This window comes from Vicugna pacos, chromosome 27, assembly GCF_048564905.1.
Source record: "Vicugna pacos chromosome 27, VicPac4, whole genome shotgun sequence".
NCBI lineage: Eukaryota > Metazoa > Chordata > Mammalia > Artiodactyla > Camelidae > Vicugna > Vicugna pacos.
The window spans coordinates 12,760,777-12,784,169 of NC_133013.1; the positions used below are offsets into that span (position 1 = coordinate 12,760,777).

Consider the following 23,393-nt stretch of genomic DNA (forward strand, 5'->3'; position numbering starts at 1 on the left):
ATAATATCTAAATGAAGGGGAAAATCTAAATAGATTCACACACTGCAATATAACACAGCTTTAAAAAGACAATGAGAATATAAAAAGAACAGCCACATAAATCCTTCTGCTCCCAGCCCAGAGTCTCAAAGCTAGATCCTGTGAAAACCTGAGTTACAGAAATATACCCACACACACACGTACTGAGAAAACCTCTGCAGGATATACTCCAAACTGTTAATGACAGCTCATATGATGGGGGCAGAGGGAAACAAAGAGGGAAGAGGGAGCTATAGAGAATAACGGGGAGCTTTCTGTTTGATTATTTTATAATGGATTATAATAAAAATAAGTAAAATCAAAAAATTAAAACTAAAATAAACAAGTAAGAACAAATATCAAGCTTTGTGCCCTATTTTTATTGTTGTTGCTTTTTAAAGCAGAGAGTGAGTGTCAGATCCTGGATACAAATTCACAGCTAGGTAGCAACAAACCTGTCTCTTTTTTTTTTTCTTTCCTCATGATGGCACAATAATAATTATTTATTAACCTAGTAGCTTACAATTTAATAATAATTCTGTTCTAATTTTCATTCACTCTGTGACCCTGAGCAACATACTCGACTTCTCTGTGCTTTAACTTTCCCGTCTGCAAAGAGAGAATAAGAACTGTATCTATTTTATAGAGATGCTGATGGGATTCAATGAGTTAATAAATATAAACCCTTTACAAACAATAACTGGCACATAATAATTATTCAACTGTTAACTAGACTCATTTTTTTGTGGTTATTGCATAAAAGTGACATGAATAGGAGAAAAAGCTAATTATATCAGGCAGCATTCTGAAGATAATAAAAGCTATGGAAAATGCACGGAATTACTTTTTACAAAGAAATATACATTATGATTCCTTTCCAAGAAACAGCAAACCTGCCTTTAAAAAAAAAGTTATATAGCGGGTGGGAAAGGATAAATTGGGAATTTGAAAATTGCACCTCTTGGGGAGTGACGGAAATGTTAGCTATCTTGACTGTGGTGGTGATTTCATGGATGTATACATCTGTCAAAATTCATCAAAATGTACATCTGAAATACGTGTAGTTTACTGTGCAGGAACCATACCACAATAAAGGGTTAAAAAGTAAAAATAAAAGCTATCTAATGGATAAACAATATTTAAAAGCTTTTTTAAAAAGTGAGAGAAAGCCACCACTCGGCTGACATAAAAAAATAAGAAAACATCAGAGTGTAAAACAAAATGTGTTGCAAAGGCTCTCTAGGTTACTAGGCTCCAACGTCAATTTTCACTCTAACAACAACTTACTTATGTTGAAATTTTGAATTTCTGTTATCTGCATGGGGGACAGAAGACAAAGCCTAGGGTAGCGCCTCCCCGAAGAAAGATTCAAATATGACAATACTGCATAGAACATACATATTCAAGGTAAGGATGAACTGAGAGAGAGACAGAAAGAGAATAGACAGGGAGAAAGAGACTGAGAAAGGAAGGAAGGAAGGGAGGACGGGAGGGAAGGACAAATCCACCATATATGAGTGGATGCGAAGAACTCTCTGTGTGTCATGACGCTGGTGCCATGTAGAGGGATCTATCATCTGAGTTTATGCTACCAGCATAGTTTAAAAAGCCTCAGCAAGAAATTAATTAAAGAAAAGAGATCCCAGGTTGAGTCACCCAAGGTGACTCGAGCAGTAATCCTCTCCAAGGAAATGCATTATCAATCCAGACATCTGAGTATGCTCCATGAAGAGAAAAAAAACAAAAATCCAAAGCACATGAGTTCACAGTTAAAACTGCAAAGTATAAAAGGACACACAGAAGCGTCATGAGTGAGGCCCAGTAGAATTAACAACAAAATCCAAAACAAAAGACTTCAAGTACCAAAAGTAAACACAATATGTTAAATAATAATGTTTAATAATTTCACAGGCATACAGTTGAGGCTTAAAAGTATGATCAAGGAAGAGACGATGAAAAATAACCAAGAAGATCTGAAAACCAAGCAAGCAGAACTGTAAAAAAAAAAATTTAGATTAAAGTTAAAACCCCCATGCATGGATTAAACAAGATTTTATGTAGAAGAATTAAGTTGCAAGAGTATCCAAAGAAAGTACTTAGGAGGCATCACAAAGAGTAAAAAGATGAAAGATACCAAAGAGAAGAGACATGGAGCATAGATGCAGAGGGTTCTTGAACTGACTGGAAAGATGACAGAAGTAACAACTGGTATTAGACTGTGGGGAGTCACGCTGTAAACTCTAGAATAACAACTAAATGGAATGGCCAAAAGGTGCTTGCGCATAGAATAAAACAAGGAAAAAAAGAACAGAGCAAAAGACGATTAAAAATCTAAGTATATTACTAACCATATTAAATTTGAATGGACTACATGCTACAAAAGATAGTGATTGTTGGAAACCAAAGAGATATCTAAAAACATAAACAGATAGGTTGAGAGAAAACAATTGAAAAGGATGTACTGTGAAGGAATCAACAAAAGGAAGGTGGTATAGACATATTATTAGTTAAGCAAGACATTAAAGCTGATATTTTAAAAATTATTTACAGATAAATAGGTCTCTTCCTATTGATTAAGGATCCAATTCACCAAGAAAATGTAACAAACGTAATATATACCAACATGACCTAACTTTGGAACGTAAAAACTGTTGAAACTCCAAGGAGAAGCAGCAAGTCCACAACCACAGTGGAAGATTTTAACACACATCTTTAAGTAACTAATACAAGAAGACAACCAAAAATAAAAATCAGTAGGAATATAAAAGATTTGACTACAATCAACAAATTCAATCAATGAAAATATATAAAATAATGCACTCAATAACTTTCTTTTCAAGCTTCCATGAAAAATTTATAGAAGCTGACCATTTGTGAGGTCAATATTTTGGGAGCATAAAATAATTACGTTAGAAACCAGGAACAAAAAGATAACTGGATAATCTTCATACACTTGGAAATTAAGCAATATACTACTTCTTGGCAAGGAAGAAATCAAAATCGAAATTAGAAAAAGGGTTTTTACTTAATGAGAATGACAATGAATATATCAGGGCCAAAATGTTTGGCACGGAGTTGAGCATTTAGGAAGTTGTAGCGTCTACATGCTTATGTTAGGAAAACAGAAAGATTAAAAATAAATGATGTAGTTATCCATCTTACAGAGTCAGAAAAGGAATGGTAAATTAATCTCAAAGAAAGTAGAAGGAAGAAAGTAATAAAGATAAGAGCAGTAATTAATGGGAAAGAAAACAGGCAACAGTGAAGATTAATAAAGGCAAATGATGGTTCTTTCCAAAGACTAATATAATTGATAAATGCCCGTCAAGAAGAAAGAAGGGAAAACATAATTAATTTTAAAGCACAAAAAAAGTGGACAATGCTACAGGTCCTAATAACGTCAAAGACAGGACGAGGATTTTATAAACAACGTGATGCCAAGAAGAAAATTTAAATGAAATGGACAAACCCCTAGAAAATGGCCAATTACAGAAACAGATGTGAGAAGAAATAGAATGGCTGAATACACCTATACACATATTACAGAAACTGAATATTTAATTAAAACGTTCCCTAAAAGTAAACTCCAGACCCAAATGCTTCACCAGAAAATTCCATGAAATCTTTAAGGAAATGATGACACCAGGCTTATACAAACTGTTCCAGATAATAATGAAGACAGAGCACTGCCCATCTATTGTATGAGTCTAGAATAACCTTCACTCCATAAGAAATTTTCAAGAACAGAAAACTATAGATCAAATCTCAATGATGATCATAACTGCAAAAATCCTAAGTGAAAAAAAATAAATAAATAAATTCCAGGCATATGTAAAGGGATGGTATAACATGCTGAAGCTGGGTTTACCCCAGAAATGAAAGATTGGTTTAATATTTGAAAAGCAATCATATAATAGATCACATGAACAAAAATTGAGGAGAAAACAAAAACAATGATACGGTCATTTCAATGAACGCAGAAAAAAAGTCTGACAAAACTCAAGTCACATTCACCATAAAAACTCTTCGCAAACTAGGAATAAAAGGGAAACTCCTGAAGCTGATAAAGTCTCTTTGCCAAAACCTATAGAAAACAACATTCTTCAGAGTGAAATGCTAAAAGCTTTCTCCCTGAGGTCGTGGATGAGAAAAGAATGTTCACCAACACCATCAATTCTGTTCAACCCTGCACTGGAGGTACTAGCCAGCACAATAAAGCAAGAAAACAAAGGAAAATGTATAAGGGCTGGAAACAAGGAAGAAAGGATTATTCCTAGATGATAGGTTTATGTAATAGAAAATTCAGAATAATAATCTTCATATAAAAATTAAGGTAACTAAGTTTACCAAGGTTAACAAAATCAACATAGGGAAATTAATTTCACTTCAATACCCCAGTAACAAACGAGTAAAAAATGAACTCTGAGAAAAATATATCATTTAAAATAGCATGAAACAAACCAAGTACTTAGGAATCTATCTCACAAGAATGTGTCAAATCTTTATACATAAAACTCTAAAGTAATACCAAGATAAATTAAAGATGATCTAAATAGAGGATGAAATTAGGAAACTTAAATTTTTGTCAACGTGTCAAATTTTTCCCAATTAATGCAATCTTTATAAAGATCTCCAAGGTTGTTTGCTTGTGTGCAAGTGTGGTGAAACATGTGCATTTGTGTGTTGGATGCTAAAAATGGAGATACGTACCAGACACACTCATAGACCCTGTCAGATCTGCCCTTCCAACAGCCGAGTTGATTAACTCACATATTTTTCTCTGAGTAATATACAATTTTAGTGGTAAAATGTTTAAATGTTTCACAACTAAAAAAAAACATAATTTAAGACACAGATGAAGAAGGCCAAGGCAATTTACCAAAAATAATACTCATAATGGTTAATATTTTAAAGTGATCACTACACACCACCCACTGGTTCAAGTTCTTTATATGCACTAATTTATCTAATTCTTTCAGAAATGCGATGAAGTAGGAATTATTATGCCCATACAGATGAGGACTCTTGAGTCACGGAAGTTAAATAATTAGTCCCAAATCACTTCCTCCTAGTAGAAGAGTCTGAACTGGGATTGAGTTCAGAGTTGGCTCAAGAGTCCACACTCACTGCCTGCACAGTATAGACATTTCAGAAGATGTAAGAAGGAACACTTAACACATTTGATCCATTGAATATTCCTGCTTAGAAGACTGAGGACTTCATTCAAAGGTACTCTATCATAATACCTCTAACACTCAAGAACTCACTAGACTCTCACTCTGTTTACCCTGGAATATCTTGTAGTGCTGGTCTTCCACAGAACACCCAAGGTTGAAGAACCCTGGTAAATCAAAGCTTTCCATCTCAAAATCATACAATTTGCTAGACATTTTCATAGACTTCCCCAGGCTTCCTGATTTGGGAGCTCCCTAAATCCTAAGAAGGGAATCCTTGATTCAAACCTTTCAACTAATGAAAAAATTCAAGGTATCCCCTTCCTTCATTCAGCTTTCAGGTTTACCAACACATCCCAAGAATATCTTTTACAGAATTTCAAAACAAAAAAACAAAACCAGGAATGACTGTGACCACATCCAGGGAGGTAGGTACAGCCCCATCCGCCAGTTTCTCCCTCAACTGGGCGCCCCACTAGTTGACCTTTGGGTCAATGGAATTGTTAGCTTCCTCATTTCCTAGGCTTCCACAAATGAAGTCCTCTGACTCTTCTCCCCATGGAAACAGAAACAAGGTTCATAAAATCCTGTAGACTCTTTTGTGATGTACCCTCCATGATGCCTTCCTTCACGGGGGCATGATTTTCACCCTAGTCTGTGAACTCCCTCCTCACAGCTGACCTCCCGTCCTCACCTGGCTTGTTCTGCTTTCACTCTCTGTCCCTTTCAACATGTCATGCTTAGATTAGACATATGATCCATCAATCTCTCATTCCTCGTGTCCTCACCATCATTCAAACTGCACTTAACCTGCCTTCCCATCTTCACTGCTTAGTATTTCTCAACATCACTTCATAGTCAAAGTTCTTCTTCCCAGGAATGTGCCTTCTAAGCCTTATTCTGGAACATTTGCAGGAATGAGTCCCCTGTCCTACATCTGCCTCAGTCTGATTTTCTCCTCTCTGGAGATCTTCCTAACCACTCAAGGACATGGATTGGAGCTATCACTCCGTAACAACGGGAAATGTAATGCATCACTCTTCTGACCCATCCTGCCTGCTGCCTGGGATAATATAAATGCCACATGGTAAGTAAATGTTCTAGCCTGATGTATGCATGTATCTGAAATTTGTCTACAATTAGAGAAGGTAATTAGACAATGTAGAGAAGAGAAAAGACCATTCACTCCAATACAAAACCACTAGGGTCCTCCCTGTCAGTAACAGGGCAGCCTTGCTCTGAGAAGATTTGTGTAAGCCTATTTATTTGCTAGCCGCCAAAAGTTGGGTAAAAGTTTTCCTGGTTCCGAAGCACTGAACGACAATGGAATTCCAAGAGACTTACACATGCCGTCTTACTTGAATGGCCAGCTGGAACTTTAAGGTCACTGTACTAATGAACGGCCAGAGAATGAATGGGAGTTGAGCCTCACGTGTCTTCCTGTGCCGCAGCTGGGCAGAACAGTGCCCTGTTCATGATTGAAAATACATCTCAGACATGGCCACCACAGCTGGGCTGGGCGCAGCCGCCCCTCACAAGCACTGCAGAGTTGAGGGTTTATTTGAATCACTCTGCCCTCTTCTCATCAGACACATTTGCTTTCCCATTATCAGCTGCACAAGAGGCACATTTGTCTACAACAGACGTTCAGGCATGGAGACAGTGTTACCAAAGGATGTGGCCTTCCTTCCTCAGTCTGGCCCCCACTCCACATCCTCTTATCTTCTTGGCTGCCTGTACATCCCTCATTCAATTTTTTTCCATTGACTTTTTCCATCCATTGAAGGCCCCACATGACCTGCTTCATCTCCAGGCACTGCCACTCCCGTCCCCAATGACACAGACATACCACCTCCCCTACATCTCCCTGTATCTAGTCCAGTCTTGAGCTTTGAGCCTTTGCACAAAGGCTCCCACCTACCGTAGCCCCCATTCATTGATTCTGTGCCTAGATAGTTCTTCCCTTTTTCAGAGATGCTGATAAGTTGCTTCTTCAGAACCTCCCTTTGTCTCTCTTACATCCTTCCCGGGATGTAAGACTTTCCCTGGCATCCTGTCTAACCTTTATCTAATATCAATGCTATTCTAATTGTCCTGGAGTGCTCTTCTCCCTCATTGGAAAACAGATCCCAAGAAAAAGGGAAGGGGGAGGAACAAGGGAATTAAGAGGTACAAACTACTATATATAATAAACTACAAGGATGCACCATACAGCACAGGGAATATACGCAATATTTGATAACTTCAAGTGGAGTATAATCCATAAAAATTTTGAATCACTATGCTGTACACCTGATATACTAACTAATATACTATTGTAAATCAACTACACTACAATAAAAAAAAAGAGTAAAAAAAATAAAGCTAAAAAAATAACAAAAAAGAAAACAGACCCCTGGAGGGTAATGACATTATAGTGCAAAGTGAGGAGGGTAGTTTCAGACCCAAGCTCCACGGCTTAACGCACTGTGTGATCTGAGCTTAATCACACTTAATCATTCTGTGCTTCAGTTCCTCATCCGTAAACCGAGGATACTAACAATCCTTACCCTGCAGGGCTGCTGGAGTCATTTAGTCCGACTGCTTTAAGGAACTCCTTAAAGAAGTCGCTGTGTGTAAAGGGCTTGGCACGGTGTCTGGCTGGTACAAGACGTTAGTCACAGTTTCTGTTATCATTGTTATTGGGGGTGCATTTCTCGTTCTCAAACCAAGTCAGTGTCTGAAACTCCAACCCTGAGAACTGAATGAGCGAATGAATGACTATAATGTCCTCCTCATCATTTCACTGTTTCCTACTGTCACTTATGCTCTTGCTAAACAATTTTGAGAGTACACTCAGGAATCTGTTTTCAGTGTACACGACACCTAGAGAAATAAAGCAGACAGACGTTGATACATGGGATGAAAAATCCAACTGCTCTTTAATTTTACTTAATACACTGTTCATGGGAATAATATGAAAACAAATACATGTATGTATGTATGTGACTGGGACATTGCGCTGTACACCAGAAACTGACACATTGCAATTGACTATACTTCAATTAAAAAAAAAAGACATTGTTCATGGGAATAAGGATGTGTAAATTCAGTAAAAACTCACTCACCAAATTTGTTAAAAGATGTCTTATAACTTGTTTTTAAAGCCTGTTTGCTATGCCAATTAATAAACACATTCAAGGACAATTTCATGTAATAAAAGGACTGATAAAGAAGACTGGTAACCACAGAAAGTTCCATATTAACTATTTATATTTCCTGATGTTCATCATCACTTACTGATTTATCTTAATCATCACTGCATCTTGATAGACAAAATTTCACTTGGCTTTTAGCACTAATTTGAATCTCTTCTTTATCTATGTAATTTCTAAATGTCATGTTCTTTATTCAAAGAAACGCAAATGGCCAATAAAATAAGAAAAATTAATTAACCTTCAGAAAGAACAACATGGCTGACAATTCTGGATTTAAAGGGGGAACACGATAAGTTTACAATTCAAAGGGAAAAAAAATCTGTTCTGTTCATTGGTATCAAATAAAGACCAAGTAATGCAGAGTTCACAATGTGTAAGACATAACAAACCAACAAAGACTTGAATCACAGAAAGATTCTGCTCAATTGAGACTCTATTATGCCCTAAGGAAGGGGGATGGTAAGCTATGGATCTGAGTCAAATCTAGCCTGCCATTTGTTTCTGTAAATAAAGTTTTATTGGAACACATACCACATCCATTCATTTCCAGGTCAACTGTGACTGCTTTTACACTTAAACAAGAGAACTGAGCAGTTGTGGCAGAAACCACATAGTCCACAAAGCTGAAAACATTTACTCTTGGGCCCTTTATGGGGAAAGTCTGTTGACCCCTATCCCAAGGTATCCATGCACATGATGGATTAACTTCATGTCTTTGCCTCTGTGATGCTACTAGTTATGTACCATTCTTTGGAGAATAGAGAGAAAAATTCACTCAAGGTGTTTACTGTATCCTGTGGTTCAGATGAAAAAGGTTCCTTAAGAGCATATTTGCTTCCATCTTTCTGTTTAGAATAATCTATTTTTTTAATCTATAGTTTATCACTTAAACCTTTTTATCATTTTCACTTGAGAATGAAGAGAGGGACTATTAATAGTTATGCTGGGACAACTGGTGTAAATTGGGCTATATGGTCACCCCAGTTCTGGGTCCCTGCCCACCCTGAAGTTGACAAGCCCAAGAACCAACCAACCAAGATTAACAGGATTTGCCCCAAACTGTTGCTTTTGTTTTTGTTCGCTTTTGCATCTTCTGATCCCACCCTCCCCCATGCCCCCCACCCCTGCTTGTCCCTGTGGATGGCCGCTCCACTTCAAACACCAAAACACAGATGTAGAACTTACTTTTTAATTCTTTCTCCAAAAGAAGCTATTTCCTCCAAGATGTTTTGAACAGTTGAAACAATGTCCTGTACCATGTAGATTCTTTCAATTAAGCCCTTTTTCTCAGATTCCTAAGAAACATAAAAGCAAGATTTAACTTAGTTACTTCATTTTTTTATTGTCCTGTTATAGAAATTATTCTGCCATGTTATAATAACATGGTTATTATCAATAGAATGATTCCAGGAGATAAACTTACATTTTTCGCAACTTAAAATACTTTACTGATTTCCCCAAATCCCTACTCATTCAGATGTGACCACCTGTAGGATGCAAGCATCAGTCACTACCTTCCTATCATGAGCTGATGAATGGGAGCCCCAGGGAACCAAGCAAGAACTTCTTTTCCCTGTGGAGCTGCGACTTCTGCCCGAGGACGCTGCAATCCCTTCCATTGGTTGTCCCTGTCTCTTCTCTGTCTTCACAACGTTAGCTCACTTCCCCTCTCCTGTGAGTCCTTCAGAAAGGATTCCAGCAGGTAAACAATAACACCAAAATGGTATGTTGCATAGTTTGACCTCTTAGTCAAACTCAACTGCATTTTTAAACATGTATTAAGTCCGCTGCAGGTCTGATGAACATTTCAATTATCCTTTGGTGAGCCCCTCAGAAATACAGTAACTGCTGGAGACAGGCTACAAAGTCCCCAGTTAGTACGCTATTGGGGGCGGCATCCTACCCAGGTGTCCCCGAGGAGGATGCTCAACAATTGATTGTTTCTTCTTTTGTGGAAATGTAAGCAAATATAAGTCCCTTTTCCTCCATCTTTAATTGTTTATATGAAATGGACTTCACCTTTCTAAGAACAGTATCCTTACTTTGCTTATAGAAAACTTTAAATGGGTTTAACCACGTTAGGTAGCTAGTGCTTATAAAAACCACCTAGAAATTACTCAAATAGTGAAGGAAAGGTGATTCCCTATAGAGCAGCATTTTTACACAATCTCTTATATTCTGACACCCAGATTCGAGCGCCATTATGAACTCTCTTATAACCAGGATTTTGTTAGTGTCTTCTCCGCTCATGCCTAGCTGGGTCACTGCAGCTGCTACAGTAAATGTATAATACCTAAAACTTCCAATAAATCTAATCAAACTTTTTTTTCTAAAAGTTTGGTTGGATTAGAATTGTACTAAATTATTGAGCAAAATCTTCTAAATTTAAGAGACTATTTCTTCTTTGCAGCAAAAGGAAAAAAAAAACCTCATTCTCATCTTGTGTTCTCTGTTCCACCATGGATGGGTGAAGGAAAACAGGCCACCCCCTAGGGACCGCAGTGACCAGTAAAAGCACAGATTTCCCTCCCTGCATCTAACCTTGTTCGTGCAGCTACTTGGCTGAAATAGACCAAAGAGAGGGGTAGAGTTTAGAATGCACCATTGCTGCTCGCTTTTTAGGAAGGGTGCTGGGATGGTTTGACTGCCTTCGTATCTTCTGGGCTGTACTCTAACCAACCATTCTGTCCAGAAGCAGAAGTGACACTCGATGCTTCCTCTGGCAAAGTAAAACTTGCAAGACATTTTTACTTTCTCACTCTCATTTTAAATTTCTGATTTCTCTTACTCTCTTACCCACTCTAATTCTTCAAGCAGTTTGCATTACAAATTGGATATGCTGGCAGCGTGACTTAATTCATGCTCAGCAATCCAGCAACATCTATTAACGGGCACAATGGTGAAAACCCATCTCTGTCTGCCACAGAAGTATTCATGTTTATAAAGGAGGATTTGAAAGCACCAGGGAATTTGACCCAAAGGGCACAAGTGGCTTCCTCTTTTCAGCAGCATAGAGTTTAGGTCAAAACAATTTCTTGGAAAATGACTCAAATTTCCATGCGGCTCAATTTCATAAAAATCTCCAATTTCAGTTTTTTCCCCCATAAACTGATTAATTTTTATTTTTATTTTTACTTTTTTTTTTTTGCCTATGAGACACCCAAATACTGAGGTTCTGATTGTGATGAAGAGCCTGAGTTAGTATACCAAAATAATAAATGATTCTCACAATGTTCTTTTACTTTTTAGTGAATTTGATGTTTTAGTTTGAGCATCCAATATTCTAAGGCTAGGCTACGGAATTCCAAAGTATCTAGGACAACACATACAACAATTTATTGACCACATCTTTACACTTTTCAGAGTGAAAATAATCAGAGTTATATAATTTTTGAAGTATTTATCAACTAGCAACTTGGATTTATTATACTGGTGGATCTATATAATTATTTCATTTTTACTTATTTTCATATAACATGGGTTTCAAAACAAAAATACATTTTAGATGTACTGAAACAAAATCAATTTGTTTATATTATCTGAATTTTTTAAAATGATACATGAAGAATGATTATTCATGCTACATTTTCATATATTTAGTTTCCTAGTTATATCTGTTAATAGTCCCATGTCAGGATCACTTTTAAAAAAAAAATGTACTTTTTAATGTCATCTTTTGATTTATATTTCATAAACGTTCTTAATTATCTTCAGAGTTGCATTTAATGGTCATTAAATTGATACCTTTAATTGACTCTACTGTAGATCATAATTTTAATTACAAAAGTTCTCTTTAGGCACTAAGGTGCCTTAAAAACACAACAAAAATGTGATCCATGGAGAACACTCTCTATTCTATTTTTTAAATACTAAAATTTGTAGATATTTCAGCCCAAATATTTTTAAAGGTGCTATATTGTGTATCCATTCATATGAAATTTCTCTGTCAACCATGCTTTTCAAGACAAAACTTCAAATAAGTCATGTCTATGATTCTTTTGAATGTTTTACAAAATTTATGCTGGAAAATAAATGGCTTCTCAATTTCCTTCCATTCCTGGGTAGAATATATATTTATCCTATTCAAAATCAACAGTGTTTTAATCCCACAAGTTGAGATAATCCAAAGTGTAACTGCAGAACTTAAACACTGAATCACGCACAGCATTTGTCCTCCTAGCTTGCTTTGTGCTGAACATCCCGTGCTTTTGTAAAGAAAAAACTTTCAGGATCTTTTTTGCCAGCCCTTTTTAAATTCACTTCCATTCACTAAAATCTTCCAAAGGTGCAGTTACTTAGCATTTTCAGTCATCAAAGATTTTGATTAAAAAAAATCTCCAACTGATACAATCAAAATGCAACAAACACCAGAGAGATTTCTTTTTTCACAAGAGTTCAATAGCTTTGGGGGATGTTTATCATCTGTGCTTATATATTTCCTTAACATGCAAGGCTTCTAATTTATAGAGGGAAATGTGATGGCACTGGTGTGATCAAACCCGTGAGCTTCAGCAATGTGTCTATGTCCACATTTGACTACGTTCACATGTACGGGGCAGAGCGTTCCAGCCCAGGACTGTTAACTCCAGAGCAAGTGTCCTCTCCACGGCAGGAAGCCCTTACGTGTCTAGTGGACGATCCCCAAGGCAGGCATTCAGCTCAGACTTGCCCTTTTTGTCATTTGCTTCTTTGGTGTCTGTGGGTCTCTGTTCTCTCTCAACTTACTATATAACACACGATTTCAGACATCTTGTTCAGTTACATATTTCTACCTACTGTTCCTTTCCAGTGTTATTGTGCCCAGTTTTCATGAGAATGTATGTTAAATTAGGCCTTTTCAAAATATTTGGGGAAATTATTTCTTTCCGTTCTTATTTACTTTTTAACTTTTCTTGCTAAAGATTTTAGTAAACTTTATTTATGGATAATTTACGTAAGATAATACAGTAATTTACATTATAAGAAAGTGTATGCATTTTACGTAGGAGCTGGAGTCACCAGGGTTTGCAACAACAGATGAAAAGTTAGAGGAAAAAAAAAAAACTCTAAGATGTGCCAACTCCGCAGGCCTGCATATTTTATTAATAACAGGCCACTGAGTCAGAGGGAACTGAGTTTAACACTGGTCCTGTCATCCACTAGCTCTGTTACCATGTCAAGTTCCTAACCGTTCCTGAGTCACAGTTCTGCTCTCTGGGAAGGGGAGTCCCTAGTCCCTATCCTGGTTGGAGTGTCCGGAGAATTAAATATTCTGTCGTATGTAAAGCACTTGGTGCACTCCAGGTGCTTCATAAACATTTAAGTCCTTTGCCCTCAGGCACGCAATGAGATAAAAGAAATGAATAACCTTCTTGTCTAGTTTAAAGAAAACACTGGGGTGCGTTCAAGTTTCAAAAGCAATGATCTTCCAGGACAAGTCTGCTCATGCTGCCCTGTGTTGCACGAAAGATCAGCTGGCAGTCCTCTCTGCATCATGCTGGCTTTATTTACACGTTTCAGATTGAACCAGGGAATGTGGTGATAACACAGCTTAGCAAACACAGCATTACGTCTGCTGCTGCTACCAAATTGCCCAGGAAGAGCAATCGATTCATTCAGAAAGACGAACTGTTATCATCTGTGCTTACATTTTTCCTTAACATGCAAGGCTTCCAATTGATATAGAGGGAAATGTGTAATGGAAACAGGGATGGCCACTGGTGTGATTACACCAGTGAACAAGAAAACTGCGGCTGAACACGTATTTTGAGATCCCTACATTTGAGGAAGAATGGATTTTACTTCTCATTACAAACTTGAAAAAACACAGAGGCCTGGGTAAAATTCACATGATTTGGGGTTTCCTTTATGAGCAAGCATGCATCACCATTTAACAGAAGAGATGACAGCATGGAACTTTTCAGATCCAGAATTCAAATTTCAAAAGGTTCCTTTGTTTTGCTATATACACTACAGAGAATGAGTGTAAGGAGAATGATGTGATTGTAATAATAACTGTAAGAAAAATAAAGATAAACTCTAATGCTATTATCTAAAAATGCATATTATTAAATAGCATGCATATTATTATATAAAATGCATATTATTATAAACAATGAAGGCAAGATCACCATTTTTCCACTGTCTACTTGTGTATAAAATGTCCAAAAAAACTGAGTCTTTTGGCTAATTTTAGAGGCAGTTGAATGAAGAATAAAAAATGTGCCTGTGCTGTAATATAGTTTTTCTTTAAGAATTAAAAACAATAAACAAATGAAAGAATAAATCATGCAGTGACCCTTTCCTTCTTCAAGGCCTTGTTGGCTTCCCCTCGTCTCCAAAGAGCATAGCTCTGTAGGTATAAGAAACTGTCTCTGAGTCTCTGAGAGAGAATTAACACCATCAAGGTGAATTTACAACTAAGACCTCGTTACAGAATCAGTATGTTACTTTAAATCTTCCCCACATGTTCTGATTTAGGGAAAAAAAATCTCATCCCTAAGCAAAACCAAGATAGTCCTGAAAATTGACCACGTCAGAAAATCATCTTTTGACATACTTAAAAATTGAGTCGCATTTGCCACAGGATGCACAGGATTCCCAAAAGGAATCTACGCAAAAGTTCTCTCTCCAGATCGTCCCAGTACTGTCAAACATCCAGAGCAAAGACGTACAAAGGAGACTTTAGACTTTAAATGGAAATGCGTTTGGTCTGTTTCATCCCATTGAATATTAAAAGCCTGCAGTTTGAAAACTTGAAGAATTATCAACATCAGAAATAGACTGAGTGGCATTTAGCATGAAGGAAAAAAAACCTCTCAGCATATGTCATAACAAAGAACAAGAAGTAATATTTCTGATACACAAGATTAAAAATTGTTCGTTGGGAATCTGGCTTAATGCACTGGGAACTGTCTTTAGGGCTTCTTCCCATGAGATATGCCCTGTGTGCATGGACACACAGACATTCAGACACACACACACACACACACACACTCACACACTCACTCACTCCATGGTGCATGCTATTAAAATGGGGGGAAAAGTCAGTACCCTTTCAGGAGAATACGTCCTTTGCAAGTAGTATTTTTGCTTCAGGAAATGAATATAAAACAGACTGGATTTTGAATCAGCATCATTTCTAAGTAGCCGTAAGCTGCTCTAACTATCTGTTCATTACATAAAGCCCTTCCACACTGACTGGAATTTACCAACATGTTCCTTTGACCTGCAACAAGAATCATCTGGAAAGGTAAAAAGAATGAACACAACATCATGGGGAAGACGTTCATGTAACACAAATGAAAAATTGGGAGAAGTTTGGAAAAAAGATTATTTGGAATTTAGACCCTGGGAAGACGGATTTCCTTAAAAGTTTCTTTGAGCCAAATGGCAGATGCCACGTCACCACAAGGCAAACGGGCTAGTGGTTTTCTGCGACTGTAACCACTGTAGGTAAACACACAATGTTGCAGTTGCCGATTTAGCCATGCGTGTCCTTTAGCTTTCTTTGAGGTGGGGGAGTAAGGAGGGTGGAAGATAAAATATTTATCACCTAAGACTCAGCTCAAACATCACCTTTGGTGATTTATCACCTGACTAGCCAGGCTCTGCACCTCTAATGCCCAACACAGTGTACAAACTTTGATGGAAGTAGCAATCCCACTGGGCTCTGATTGTGTGCTTTGAGCGTCATGTTTACAGTTGTCATCTTTGTACCCACAGGGGCTCTGATACAGAGAAAATGCTCCATAAACACTGTCAACAATAATGTGGAAAAACAGACCAATAAATTAATATGTTTTCTCCATAACAATGTAACATGGTCCAAAATAAACAGGATTTCAATCAGAGGAGCTGGATTTGAGTCTTGCTACTATCCTACTTGGGAAATTCCAGGTATGTGATTAGATCTCGCTTAACCTGAGTTTATTCATTTGCAGATGGGGAAAATAATATCAAGTTTAATGGTTTATTTTAAGTAGTGAATGAGCTAAAGCATATAAAACAGCCTGCAAACTGTAAACCCTCTACAAATGCGAGTAACTTCATAAATCTAATCGTTTAAATAACTTACTCAAAATGGTCTCATTTTAAACATAACTTTCGTGCCATTTATTACCTACTTTAAATTACTATTTTCCCCTTGAGGAAAAAGTGGTGTCCCCACCTTTTTGTCAATTATTTTGTAAATTATCTATCAATTGCCTTGCAAACTCATTGAATATTTGGGGTCTAGGACAAACCGCGCTGAAACAGAGAGGATTTTAGTAGGAAAGACACAACAGCCACTATCCTCAGAAAAATAATGACTTGTGGATGACTGAGATACCACGTCCAATGCATTTGATATTAGTAGAATGTAAAAAATTTAGGCAATGGCAAGATATATATCCAGGTATAGAATACTCTATAAAATCAGAGCCTCAGACAATACACATTAGCTAATAAAAGGACAGATAATTCATCTGACTTATAGGCTGGTATATCATATTTCACAATATTGGTGGGTAACATACCAAGTATGATCTTTACAGTAGAAATTACAAAGAAAATTCATGAGTACTAGGGATATATTAGTGAGCTTGCTAGCAGCAGGATGAATAATGCTTCAAAATGTCGGATTAATAACATTTCTGGGTTACTTCCGAAGGTAATGGAGCCAAGCATTTTTTAAGAATGGAAGTTAGATTTTCTGAAAGGAAAATCTGAGCAAGACGATGTGTCAGAGAAAAGACTGCAGGAAATGGGGACCCCAATCCTTTTTCATTCAAAACATGTATAAACTGAAAATTAAGAATTGGCTGGGCTCCATTTTAATATTAAAATCTTGGAAGTTAAGATGGTAGAGTCAAAATGTTAACAATTACATCGCTTCATCACTAACAGTAATATTAATTCAAATTAAAAGGAGTTAAGGCAGAACGACCATTTACTTTATTCTCCTGAAAATTATCCATGAGCAGATCCTCTAAAATATGCCCTGTGTGTAGACTGTACATGCATTTAAAATATGTGTGCGTGTGTGCGTGTTCAACTACTGTTAACCCTTCAAAGATATTATCTGATTTTTCATTTTCTTAAAAATAACCATACTTTATCATCTTAAAGGACCATAGCTTAGTTAAATTTAAAACCAACCAACCAAAAAAAAAAAAAAATCACTGACCAAACTAATTAGCTGTGTTTTCAACACTCTTAAGGCACGAAAGAATCACAGGCAAAACTACTCTCATTATTAAATTGTTAAGGAGTCTCCTCCAAGAATGACAGTGTTCTCTGGATGAGATGCTACAGATCTTCTTCTCTTTCTAGAAAAAGGAAACACAGGGGACGAGGCAAGACGGCCCTAAACAACTCATCCAAAGGACTTCGCAGGTTACTTTACAACAAGAATCCCTACACACATCTGCCACGTCCTTCTCGCTCTAAGAAGAATCAGCTTGGTTAGTGAGGAGTGGCTTAATCAATCTGCATGATGAAAATCATTTTTAAAAGATTTGATGGCTTAAAACAGACTTAGGTGGGAGGGGGTAAATCTGGGACTTTGAGATTTACAAATGTTCGCCACTATATATAAAAATAGATTTAAAAAAAAGTTTCTTTGGTATAGCACAGGGAACTATGCTCAATAGCTTGTAATAACCTGTAATGGAAAAAAAATTAAAACGAATATATGTATGTATGTGCATGATGGGGACATTGTGCTGTACACCAGAGATAGACACATCGTAACTGACTGTACTTCAAAAAAAAAAAAGACTTAAATTTGAATGATAACATCCTAATTTGTGAAAAGAAAATATAGATGTAATAGTCATCTGCATCTTTTCACTATAAAATGCTCCACAATCGATCAACAAAAATGCAGTACATGTTTCCTATTTTCTTAAAGGAAAAATCCATACCTGTTTTTCCCCCATAATTGACATGAAAGGATGATTTCCACCCCCAAACAGTGTCAGGCAATTGTGAACTTATTGATAATCTTGAAAGAAGAGATCACGCAGGTCCTATTTCTGACAGCTGAGTTAAAACCAACCAACCCACAGCGCAGGCATCACAGTGCACTTGCTTTATGACAGCAGTAGACAGGTGTTTTTTGTTTTGTTTTGTTTTTCTTGGATTACATGCCCTTATGACTCTTTCTTCCTGATGTTAACAGTAAATGCCAAAATATTCTATCTAAGTGATTGCTGGGCTGGAAACCAGAAAGAAACTCTAATGCAAGTATTTATACCTTCTGCAATGAAAACAAGATATCATTGCTTTATGTGACCTTTCCTAAATATGGGATACAACATTTTACACAATAGCTTCTTGGTTCATGCTTCAATTACTGACCTTTACTGTGTAGAAAATTAATGCAATTTTCACTGCAATCCATCCGTACAAATAAGGTCCACATAGAAGAATTCCACGTATGGAAATCTAATACAAATAGGAAATGTCAGCTGATTGCTGTTGGCTGAACTTCACCATTATCTATTTGTTCTGGGGTCCCCAGCAAATTATAACCGTAACAAGCCATTTCATGCGTGGACCATCAGGTATAAGAAAGAATTCCTCTCTTCAAAGTTCAGTTTGTTCGTTTAGTTTCCTAAAAGCCAAAACACCAGTTTCCTGGAAGGTTCTACATTATAACAAAGTCCACAAAAAAAAAGGAAGGCAAAATTGTGGCATCTCATTTGGTCTCTAAAAAAAATAAAACAAAATTTTTTTAAAAGTTTAAAAAAATAAAAATACAGGTCATTTACCATGGACTTTTAACAATGAGAAGAAGCAAGAGGCTCCAGTGATGTCATTTTGCAACAATCCCTGTTCCTGACAATAAAAGTATGACAGAGCCCAGACGGTGTCCTGGTCTGTGCCTCGCAGACAGGCAGAATGTGGGAGCGCGTCCATCTCCCCAGGGAGCTGTGCCAAGGGGCCCCCGGCACGCTTTCATCTGCCAGTTGTCCGTGATGCTATTTGGTGGGAAGGGGTGCTGGCAATTAAGGAGTGTCACTTTCAAGATGGATAGTTTGGGTAGGAAGGAGTCCCTCTCCTCCTCTGGTTTGGAAGGAAGCGGCTGTGTGTTTATCATCTGTAAACAGTTCATCTCTCCCTGGGTGCGTTACAGATCCCAGAAGCATGGTCTGTCATGTCTAACACACTACAGAAGCCGGAAGGGTGCTGTGGGGAAGCCCTTTGATTCGGCACACCGTGGAGGGGAGTGGCCGGGTGCCTGTGTCGGGTCGTGGAGGCTGCCATGGGCGGATGGGAAATGATGAAGCGTAATACAGATGTGGATGTGCGTGAGCTCCAGGAGTTGCAAAGTTGAAAATCCCTCTACTTTACAGATCTCTTAAGAGAGGTGAGAGGGAAGAGATGTGGGCAGGGACAAAGTCTGCCAGTCTCCCATAGCAGTAGAAGGACTGGGTTCAGCAGAAGTGGCATAAGTAGAAGTCAACATTTCGTTTCAGACTTGGTCCTCTAGAAGGTTTCGTAGAAGTATCAAACTGAGGGAGCAAAACCAACATGGCCATGCTGTGGTGATTAAGGTGCTACAAACACTAAAATCAAAGGATCTCAAGAATGGACCTGCCCCAGAGGAAACACGGCGAGCTCCGGAGTTAGCACCCTCCGTGCGGGACGGGCTGACACAACTGCTGTGTACAGGGCTGTGTCTGGATGAAGGCAGCAGCTCCCAGGCTCATTCACGTGGATGTTGTGGTTCCCACTCAGTTATCCTCACCCAGAGAGACTCGATGCAAAGCTACCGCCACGCTCCCAGGTCCCCAGGCAGCCGTTGAGGATGGCAAGATCCTGAAAACCAGTGATCCAAACTTACATGGCCTGGATTTGCTGCCTCCCACTTGACTGAACACCATTTTTTCATTCATTGTCTTCCTGTTGGATTTCTCCTTTATCAGATGGGACAAAACCCCATGGTCACAATTATCTCTAAAGGGCAGAAGAGGTCTCTTCCACGGGTGATTCATTCACACAGACTTGGCCAAACAGAAAGCAATCTTCCTCACTTTCAAACGTTGGTTAATAAAAGTGACAATTACGCCTAGCGTAGGTTTAAAATCATTTCATTAATATTTGTGTTGCCTTTGATAAAACATCCCATGGTGCACGTGAGCTTAGCTGTGATGATTTTGAATGTTCAAGGAGTTCTGTCACTCAGAAGCCCCTCACATCCATCCAGCAAGAACAAAGCTACATTGTGTGACCTTTATTCTAAAACAAGGGTCGATCCTCTTTTTAAAAAAAATACTATACTTTATTTTCTAATGTTGCTATTAATGATCATTTCAGCACAACAAATTAGACTTAATTTGTAATCTGCCCAACTTACTTCAAATGGGCAAAATCATCTGGCTCGCTCAATTAATCTTAAAGCTGTCTGTCTCATGGAGTTAATGTCTTTGAATTCATTTCTGTTTCCTGGGCATTTTATATTAGATATGTAAGTCTTTTATTGATATTATTTTTCGGATATTTAACTCTTAAGTTTCCCCCTTTTGCCCTTTTCCTCTCTCGCCAGCCTCCGCCACACTAGCACCCTGCCCCACAGGTCCTAAGGGACGGGAAAGCCATGAAGCTGGTAGCATCTTACTTGGCATTTTCATATTCATTTTTTTTTCTTTTTTTCGTTTTATTCCAGAAGGTTTGTCTGAAAAGCGTAATGACAACAAAAGCAGCAGATTTGAGAGATTCTCCCAGGGGGAGAAGGAGGACAGATGTACACAGACAGAGAGTTGAAAACGTTGCCAGCAACAGCTGGGAAAGTGACAGGTTCTGAAGCGGGTGACCACCCCGCAGAGAGCAGACACGAGTCTAAAGGAGCAGCAATCCTGCTTGATTTACTCTTGACTTCCTGGGCTACCTTTCATCTCCCTTTCATCCACCACGGAGAAGGCTAGTCTTTGCCTCAAATGACAGGCCTCCGAGAGGTTCGCTTTTATTACATTTCAGTTACTCCTTACAGGTCACTCCTTTTCATCCTCATTTAAAAAAAAAAATCTTAAAAAGGGATAGTCTTTATAAGTCACAAGAATGTTACTATACTGGGCACTCCGTAGTAGGTAAAAAAAAAAAAAATAAAGAGTTTGACTCAACCCAGAAGGATGCTGAAAACATTCACGCTCCCTTTCGTGTCTCTCCTTGAGCTCACCCACCTTGTCATCCTCCTCTTCCTCCTCGTCCACGTCCGTGCTCTCCTGAAAGGAAAACGCACAACAATCTGTGAATAAGACATTGACCGGAATCGCCAAACACAAACGAAATGCATACCCAGGCTTAAAGTTTTCCTCCACAGTGGAAACACTAGTATTGTTTAAATACATTATAACCTCTTAAAAAAAAAGGACACTGTGAAGGCTCAAGGGATGCTGCGGCCAGACTACAAACAACAGGCAGAATCTACATAAAACTGTTCACTATAAATAAAGCTATTAGGTGAGTGCTCTTTGAAGGCATCCAGCTTGAGAACGCACTGCGGAGTTGTACTTTCTATAAACAGTTTTGTTCTTCTTCTGACAAATGAACCAGCTGTGACGTTAAGGCTGAGAACACCATCCTCCGTTTGTGCTGCGCTCATGGTTATAATGACAGCGCTTTTCCTTTGGGGCCATTACCGAAAACATTAGACAGTAGAAAATGCATTAGTCTGAATATAATCAATCTCAAGACTAAGTTACAGGTTTCTATACGATATTATTGCTTTCCTCGGGCTTCGGGATTGGCTGGGGGGTGCGGGGCAGGCGAGGGAAAGAAACTCGAGGCTCTGATCTGGACTGAAGGATGCCTAGCTTTACTTCAGGGGCCACAACGCCAGCCGTGCTGCAGACGGGCTTGTGCAGATTAATTTAGAAATCTTGGCTATTTAATAGGTACGTTTTAATCATATCACAGCTACACTTAAAAGATAACACATGTTGGTTCATGATCAAATGATCTGGCAGCTCCGAAAGAATGCTGGGTATCCGAAAACCTGGGTCTGTTTTCAGTTCCTGCTTAACCTTGCAAAGTCACGCAAGCGAATTAGACGTCATTGATGCAAAAGAAAAAAATAATAGTTAATATCATGCTTCTGTAAGGGAGTAACTCTCTAGTGTCCACACTCCATAATCCACTGAGCAATTTCTCCCAGGGCTGGTACTGCATTAACTCCCAGGATTCCCAGGAGCTACAACTAGCTGTTTGGGGGACACTTACTGATGCTGGAGAACTAAGCTAGTCAACGTTGGCAGCAAGCATGTTTCATGAAAGCAAATGGATAAAAATAAATGTGATGGAAACACGTTTCAGGAGGAAAAACGCTATAATTAGAAGTCTTCATCTTGAGACAAAGCCTTCAGCTTGAGACACTATTCTACCGCTGTTTTGCTATGTGACTTGGGGCAAATCACTTTGCCACTCTGAACCTTAGTTTCATCAAGCATGAACTGAAAATAATAGTTCTTGACTCCTTCGTGGTTATGTTATCAAGATTAAATTAGGAAATGATTTGGAAAATGTTCAGTAAATTATAAAAAGGTTTCATAGACACATGAGTACACTTATGTATCATCTATACATATATAACCACCTGCTTACAAATACATACATATATACATATATGCACACATATATCTTTATATATACACATATGTGCAATATACACACACTATAAACATACACATCATATATACAGTTGGAAAGATAAAGTCTGATTAAAATTGTAAAACTGTTAGTTGACAACACTTTTATAACAGATGTTTCTCTGTAAAAATTTCCCTCATCTGTACCTCTGTGAAAGTTAGTCCTTTAAAGCTATTCATTTGTTACTTGGCTCCAGCATCTTCAGATTCAACATTATTGATAAACACCCATGTCTACTGTACCACACAATCAAAAATCAAACCGAATAATACATATATTTGCTTTGTTTTTATAAAGCTTTTTTTTTTATTTTTTTAACTGTTTTTATTGGGGGGGATTAGGTTTATTTGTTTATTTTAGAGGAGGTACTGGGGATTGAACCCAGGACCTC

The 23,393-nt window shown here is 37.9% G+C and overlaps 1 protein-coding gene across 4 annotated transcripts in view; it reads right to left on the reverse strand.

Annotated features, from left to right (window-relative positions):
• Positions 1-23,393, reverse strand: part of MCTP2 (multiple C2 and transmembrane domain containing 2) — a 196,693-nt gene that overhangs the window by 15,166 nt on the left and 158,134 nt on the right. For all 4 annotated transcript variants that reach the window (XM_015234423.3, XM_072950717.1, XM_072950715.1 and 1 more), the window contains 2 exons: positions 21,538-21,579; positions 9,575-9,684 (listed from right to left, as the gene is read on the reverse strand). In XM_015234423.3, the coding sequence (XP_015089909.2) occupies positions 9,575-9,684; positions 21,538-21,579 (152 nt within the window). The remainder of the gene's footprint in view (positions 1-9,574; positions 9,685-21,537; positions 21,580-23,393) is intronic.